Source organism: Priapulus caudatus, unplaced genomic scaffold, assembly GCF_000485595.1.
Source record: "Priapulus caudatus unplaced genomic scaffold, Priapulus_caudatus-5.0.1 Scaffold556, whole genome shotgun sequence".
NCBI lineage: Eukaryota > Metazoa > Priapulida > Priapulimorpha > Priapulimorphida > Priapulidae > Priapulus > Priapulus caudatus.
In genome coordinates this window covers 44,559-52,743 of record NW_014577617.1, presented here as the reverse complement: position 1 = coordinate 52,743, position 8,185 = coordinate 44,559, and the positions used below count along the sequence as shown (strand labels likewise).

General features: G+C 40.9%; 1 protein-coding gene across 3 annotated transcripts in view; it reads right to left on the bottom strand.

Moving 5' to 3' along the window:
- The window catches only part of LOC106811613 (protection of telomeres protein 1-like), a 21,776-nt gene that overhangs the window by 7,358 nt on the left and 6,233 nt on the right, over positions 1–8,185 (bottom strand). For all 3 annotated transcript variants that reach the window (XM_014815313.1, XM_014815314.1, XM_014815315.1), the window contains exons 10-13: positions 1,370–1,443; positions 1,007–1,127; positions 506–672; positions 198–387 (exon numbers count right to left, since the gene is read on the bottom strand). In XM_014815313.1, coding sequence (XP_014670799.1) covers positions 198–387; positions 506–672; positions 1,007–1,127; positions 1,370–1,443 — 552 coding nt within the window. The remainder of the gene's footprint in view (positions 1–197; positions 388–505; positions 673–1,006; positions 1,128–1,369; positions 1,444–8,185) is intronic.

Sequence of the window (8,185 nt, the reverse complement as noted above, 5' to 3'; positions counted from 1 at the left end):
CCTGCTGTGTGTGTGTGTCGTGTCCTGTGTGTGTGTGTGTGTGCATGTGTCGTGCCATGGCCACATGTTTGAGAGCACAGGACTGGCTGGAGTAGGAACCAGCAACTAGCTAAATGTGTTTTCGGCTATCCAGTTAATGAAAGGCATACTGAAAATTAGTTCTTTCCCATGCACTTAACGAAGCCAACATATCTCACCTGACAGGTGACAAGCAAAGACCTGGAGGGCATTGCTGCAGCAGGTATGTTTCCATGTTCAGCCTGATGAGTAGATGACATTTCACGCTCAACTCTAGCTTCTGCATTGAATGATTCTTGCAAAGGCCCACAAGGATGTGATGCAATAACAGGTTCTGGCTCATCGTGGAGATTCATCAAGCTCATATTCCTATATGAGTAAAAAGGAAGCTTTAATGGCACAAATTCTACTTACACCTCAGTTACTGCAAAGAAGCAGACACAATTGTAAAATGTGTAAGATGCAAAGTTTCTGATGAAATACTTACAGTGACTGAACTTCCTTTGAAATTCTGGCTAGAGGGACTACCTCCCTGTCTATTGTGGATCCATGAGCCATCAAAAGATCCACAACAGTAAATCCACTAGCAATATTTTGATGAACCTCAGAAGCCTTCAAGCAGTGCAGATTTCTAAGCCAAACATGGTCTCCTACCTAACAGCACAATGTACAACAGCAGATGTATAGTGACTTTATACAATCATTATATGAGACAACAACATAATAATATACAATATATCATAAAAATTCTTTAATAGGTAACAAAAATTCAAATAACCATATATACTAGACCAATTTTATATTACGAATGAATGCAATCGTGGCAACAATGACTTCCTGCACTAGACTACAATTTCATATTATAGCTGCATGCAATCAAGGAGAGAGACAGCATCTCTACTGCAGTGAAGTCATACATATTAATCTTTTGACTTTACTATATATATATAGGCTCCTACTCTATAAACGTAAAATCTATTTACCCTACCTGGAGCTTTGATGCAATTATTGCTGCCTGACTCCCAGTCACATGGACAGGTAAGGTAACCTGTAGAGATTCACAGGTCAGTCTTGCTTGCTCCTCAGCACTTCCCCTCACTCTTAGTGATCTGATCAACAAAGGAGCATGAGTATTTTGTAAGTGCAATGCGAAGAAAGCACAGAATGAACATTGAGAAATCACAAAATGGCATTAGACAGTAAAGTTGTTACATGCACACAGTTGTACGCATATCTGATGCTTGGTCATATTATTGAACAAAATGATCATGCATCGATTGTTGCACACGTTTGCAAATAGAACATTTTTGCAACATAATCTTACAAGCGGCATTGAATTAATAATCCATACCTGTTTAGTTCAGTACCATTCCATATATTAAGCACGATCATTGTATCAGGATGAACCACATTTACTGTTACAATCTGAAATGTGTATTATATCTCATAATTTAATCAGTATCACATAACAAATCAACAATAGATAGCACAAACTAATACATGAAATATTTCCGGGTGTTTATAATAGATTTTACGTGAATTTATTCATAGGTATAGTGAAGGTAAACTTCTTTCTTTAAATTGAGCAATTTAGCTAAGTTCGAGTTGTTGGTGTAAGGAGACGTGGGAGGCCGAAGATGTCTTGGAAAGAGGTTGTGAAAAAGGATAGGGAACAGTGGAATCTCTCCGCTGTAGACCCCTTGGATCGTGTCACATGGAGAATAAGCGTGAGAGCTGCCAAAACTGGACCGAGCCAGATTCCTGGAGTGGGTTTCCACTGATGTGGATCTAAACCCTTGAGTCCAGTATAAAATAAAGAAACCGAAAACAACAACAACAACAACATGTGACCCGAACCAAAGGTATTTTTTTGTTTGGCCTTATGACGCAGCATGGAATTCTGGTAATCTTGCCCCTAAACCTACCCACATTTCAGACACAATTGATTTATATCATAGACTAGTAAGGAAATATTTCCATTTGTGCCATGCTACATACTGACAGAACTTTGCTTCTACATACATGAATTCACAGACGGGGCGCACAATGTTAATGATCTGGTATGCGTGTCTGGCTTACAGTCAGTGACCTTGGCAGACCTCTGCTTCCAGTAGGCGGCTGATTCCACACTGCTGCAATCCGACCTGAATTTCTATCACCAAAAGCAATGATATGAAGGCTTACACAGAGGTGTTCATATAAATGACACAACATGATTTCTTATATATATAAGAGGCACAGTGACGCACCGCCGTTGTCAAATTTAACATCGCCCGTTGTGAAAATGTTCATGTATTTACCCGCCATTGTCAAAATAGTGTCAACCCAAAAATAAATAGATCACCAGATTCACCACGTGCTTCCAGCATATTCAGATTGCCATGTGCGTTTACTGAGTCATGTGACGCAGGGTCTACACTTTTCCGTTATTCGATTGGTTAGAGTGCCATCCTTTTTGTTCCAAACTGGTTATTACCTCCTTTGACTAATTTTCCCTCAGAAGAAACCCTGCACAATCATTGACTATATCTATGCATATACCTTTTACTGCTACCCCGGACCTCTCTGAAGATAACACTGCAACAGCCATTGTTTATCTATTTAATTCTTTATCAAACTTTCTCAATCTACCTGCCAATGCCACATTGACTTGTCATAGCTAAATTGCTCATTTTTAAAAGAAAGAAGTTTAGCCTTCACTATACCTATGATAAATTTTCAGCGTAAAATCTATTATAGAACACCTCGGAAATATTTCATGTATTAGTTTGTGCTATCTATTGTTGATTGTTATGTGATTACTGATTAAATTAGTGAGATATAATACAACAATTCAGATGTATACATTAAAATGTGGTTCATCCCTGATATCAATGATCGTGCTTAATATATCGGGAATGGTTACTGAACTAAAGCAGGTAATGGATTTTAAATCAATGCTGCTTTGATAAGATTATGGTTGCAAAAATTTCTATTTGGCAAACCGTGTGCAAACAATCGATGGCATGATCATTTTGTTCAATAATATGACCAGCATCAGATATCGTACAGCTGTGTGCAGTAACAACTTACTGTCTAATGCCAGATTTTGATTTCTCATGTCATATCCTGTGCTTTCTTCGGCATTGCACTTACAAAATACTCATGCTCCTTGTTTGGATCAGATCAGCTAAAGAGTGAGGGAAGTGCTGAGGAGGCAAGCAAGCGGACCTTGGAATCTCTACAGGTTACCTATCCTGTCCATGTGACTGGGAGTCAGGCAGCAATAATTGGCATCAAAGCTCCAAGGTAGGGTAAATAGATTTATACGTTTATAGAGAGGAGCCCATATATATCATAGTAAAGTCAAAAAGATTGAATATGTATGACTTCATCAGTAGAGATGCTGTCTCTCTCCTTGATTTACATGCAGCTAGTAATATTGAAATTGTAGTTTAGTGCAGGAATGTCATTGGCCAACGATTGCCATTATTCGTATATAAAATTGGTCTAGTATATATGGTTATTGAATTTTTTGTTACCTATTAAAGAATTTTATGATATATTGTAATATATTATGTTCGTTGTCTCATATAATTGATTGTATAAAGTCACTATTACCGCTGTTGTACATGTGGCTGTTAGTAGGAGATCATGTTTTGGCTAGAAACTGCACTGACTTGAATGCTTCTGAGGTTCATCAAAATATTGCTAGTGGATTACTGTTGTGGATCTTTGATGGCCATGGATCCACGATTAGACAGGGAGGTAGTCCCCTCTAGCCAGAATTTCACAGGAAGTTCAGTCACTGAAGTATTTCATCAGAAACTTTGAATCGTACACATTTTACAATGTGTCTGCTTCCTTGCAGTAACTGAGATGTAGGAAGGAATTTGTGCCATAAAGCTTCCTTATTACTCATATGAGGAATAATGAGCTTGATGAATCTGCCACGATGAGGCCAGAACTCTGTTATGCATCACATCCTTGGGACCTTTGCATGAATCATTCAAGTGGCAGAAGCTAGCAGTTGAGGCGTGAAATGTCATCTACTCATCAGGCTGAACAGGAAACATACCTGCTGCCAGCATGCCCTCCAGGTCTTTTGCTTGTAAACCTGTAGGTGATCATATGTTGGCTTCGTAAGTGCATGGAAAATAATTTCAGTAGCCTTTCATTAAAACTGGAAGCAAAACATACATTACCTGTGCTTTTCTCCAGCACTCTGTCTCTCAACATGTGCAGGCACCGCACAGCACACACACGACGCACACACACACACACGCACACACACAGCACACAAACACAGCAACCAACACACACACACACACGCGCGCACTACACACACCACACCAGGCACACACACACAGCACACACACACACATACATACAAACATGACACCACACACATCCACACATACACACACACGCACACACACAGCACCACACACACACATACACAAACCACACACACATTTACATAATATGTTGTGCGTGCATGCGTGCGCGTGTGTATATATATATATAATTATATAATATATATAATAAAACCAATATTATTTATGCTACTTCTACGAATTAGTAACTTTTCCATTCCGTGAGATTACAGAAGAAGACATAGGATACACAAGTAAATCACAGGAGCAGGTATGAGGCAATGCTCATAACTTCGGACAACCAACCTAGTGTACCTGACATTAGCGTTTCTTGTTAAAACTAATCTTATCTGATTTAATCGTTATTGTGCCCTTGCTGGGCTTACAGTGACTTTGCGAGGCATTCATCATCAGACGTGGGGGTGACTCATGCCAACCAATTCAGAATGTTTGTGGGAGCCTGCCTATTACCTCCACCTCATGCCCCTTGTGACACAACCAACGTTCAGGCAACTAAAGTGGGTTTATGATGCTGTACCCAACGGTGCTCAATCACCGTGGGCAGTTTTTGGAGGCCATCGGTTTTTGTGAAATAATGCATATGACATGTTTTTTATATCTCATAAATTATATGGTTTGCGTTTGGTTTTTTTTCTTAATTAAATGTGTCTTTCCGACCAGATGAACGAAATAAGTTTAATCTTTTTTGTTTTCATTGTCAGCTGTAATAGTAACCACAGCTGCATGCCGCGTACAATGTTGGATGGTACATTGCATTTGCTGTAGGTGGACAGGCGTAACAGATTAACGGGTGGGGTTGTGCTGAGGGCTGCCGACGTCACACGAGAGGGGTCCTGCTATGATGAATCGCTCGTGTCGGGGAAGCATTACCTTCAAGAGAGAGTTTGCTAGCAGTGCTGCGGAATTAGACATGAGAATCATTACAAAAAGGTGAGAAGATCAATGTTTACGCTGTATGGCGCATAATTCCCGTTGATAATCCTGGAATGTACACACACATCTTTGCCACAAAGTCAGCCAGCCGCAGCATGGTGAGTGTGCAAAGAACAATATTCAATCTCATCAAAAACTCCTAAAAACAGGAAATCCAATACGCATCTATTGCATATTACTTTTGAATAACCGTGTCCATGCTGTGTTGGATCCGGGTAAGTGTAAAGCCCAAGTTCAGCTCTTGTAGACATTGCGTCATCGTGACCACAAACCCATGCCACAATTTGTTATAGTAAGTACGATGTGTTATGAAACTTGAAGTTATGTGAAATTGCCTATACGTAACTTGTAGATTGTGATCACACAAACCAAGATGCACAAATGCAAATTCGCTCATACATAATTTTTCTAAAAGAAATCAACGAATTTTTATTTCCAAATGTGCACTAACTTGGTTAGACTGTTTTCCATCCTTGGGTACACACTTGCAGGCTCCGTCTTAATAAAGTATACAGTCAGCCCTGCAGGTAGTATATTTACCCCAGGTTTGAGGGTACTAATTCTCATTCTGAGCTCAATTTCCTGTATTACATGAGTAAATTATTAATACGTCTTTGTTACTTTGATATTGTATATGCTGACGGGTTATGCTTGTATTGGGGAGTCTGGGGGATTATACATTTCTTTTGGCCAACAAAATTTCTGCAGGAATGGCTTTAAGTTTATAAAAATTCTCATTTACATTATGGAATTTTGTATCATAAACGTTTTCCCTAGAAGGCATTACTTCCATAATGTGATATATTACGGTATATATAATTTATTTATTTGTAAAATTTATCGATATAATGCATATTTATGAATTAACATGTTATTTGTGTCATCCGTACAGTGCATGCTACATAAGATCATGTCATACATGGCAAAGTAAAATCTCTATGGTGTAGTGTACAAAAACCAAGATGATATTCACAAGTCAATGTGGCATTGGCAGGTAGATTGAGAAAAGTTTTGATTAAAGAATGAATAGATTAAACAATGGCTGTGGCAGTGTTATCTTTCCAGAGAGGTCCGGAGGTAGCAGTAAAGGTATATCATAGGATATAGTCAATGATTGTGCAGGGTTTCTTCTGAGGGAAAATTGTCAAAGGAGGTAATGAACCATTTGGAACAAAAAGGCATGCACTGCTAACAATGCGAACATAAACGAAACAGTGTAGACCCTGCGTTCACAGACTCAGTAAACGCACAGGCAACTGAAATTAAGCTGGAAGCACGTGGTGATATCTGCGTGGATCTATTTATTTTTGGCGTTGACACTATTTTGACAATGGCGGGTAATATACATGAACATTTTCACAACGGCGATGTTAAATTGTGACAACGGCGGTTGCGTCACTGTTGGCCTCTTATAATATAAGAAACCATGTTGTGTCATTATATGAAACACCTCAGGGGGGGGGGGGTTGTAAAGCATTCATATTCAATTGCTTTTGGTGATAGAAATTAGTCGGATGCAGCCAGTGTGGAATCAGCCGCCTACTGGAAGCAAGAGGTCTGGCCAAGGTCACTGGACTGTAACCAGACAGCATACCAGAATTCATTAACAATTGTCGCCCCGTCTGTGAATTATGTATTAGAAAGCAAAGTCTTGTCGCTATGTAGCATGGCACAAAGTGGGAAATATTCCTTACTCAGTCTATGATATTAAATAATTTGTGTCTGAAATGTGTGTAGCGTTTTAGAGCAAGTTACCAGAATTCCAATGCTTGCGTCATATAGGCCCAAACAAAAAAATACCGCTTTGGTTCGGCGTCACAATGTGTTGTTTGTTGTGTGTTTTCGGTTTCTTTATTTTATACTGGAACTCAGAGGTTTAGGGATCCACATCAGTGGAAACCACTCAGGAATCTGGCTTCGGTCCAGTTTTTGGCGACTCTCCACGCTTATTCCCTGTGAACGATCAAGGGGTCTACAGCGGAGAGGATTCCCACTGTTCCGCTATCCTTCTTCCAACCTCCTTCCAGACATCTTCGGCCCCCAACGTCTCCTTCACCAACAACTCGAACTTCACTCCACTGTCTTGGATGCGCACCAGTGGAGCGCTGAACATGCCATACCAGCGGAGTCTTCTCGTCACGTAATAAGACATCAAGGTCCAGAACCACATCTGTCCAGCCAGCGTCGTTTTAAGGGCCAAATCCCGATTTGTGACATTGCAGAATCCATCTGATCATTGCCCTGTCATTCGCCGAGGCGTTGCAGTCAACAGATTTCAACTGACCATGTTCGCTCCCGATGCAGCAAATGCGCCTACGCGACACAGGTGCCATAACACATGACCACTGAGTCCTGAGAAGGACAGATGTCGAAGATGTCGCGAACAGAAGCAAGCTTCCGAAACTTCCCCCGGCCGGTCTTTGCTCTAATGATAGTGGCTTAAATCACAGCACCGACCCGCCGAGAGAGTATCAACCAAGGTAGCAGAAGGAGGGTACCACTCCAGTTTGTCCTGCCCATCTGCCAACCTCTAACAGTGGTCCTGCCATCAAAAATGGGCGGGCATCGCCCATCACCGCTTGCAACGGAAATCCGGGTCGTCATTGAGTCGGCCTTTATGCGCACTACACATTGCTCTTATGTACCCAGTGTTGCCAGCCGCGACCAGCGGACGGAATTACTCGCCACACCCTTCCTGACACAACGCAGGGGTAACTTTCCAGGAAGGTCTTCCAAAGAGGTTGCAAGTTTAGCACCACAAATCGATGACTCGTCTTGCCATATTCACTCTAGAGCCCTTCTCCCCATCCAGCTTTCCACACTTCCAGCGCTTGCATGGCATTCTCTCTCTGAATCTG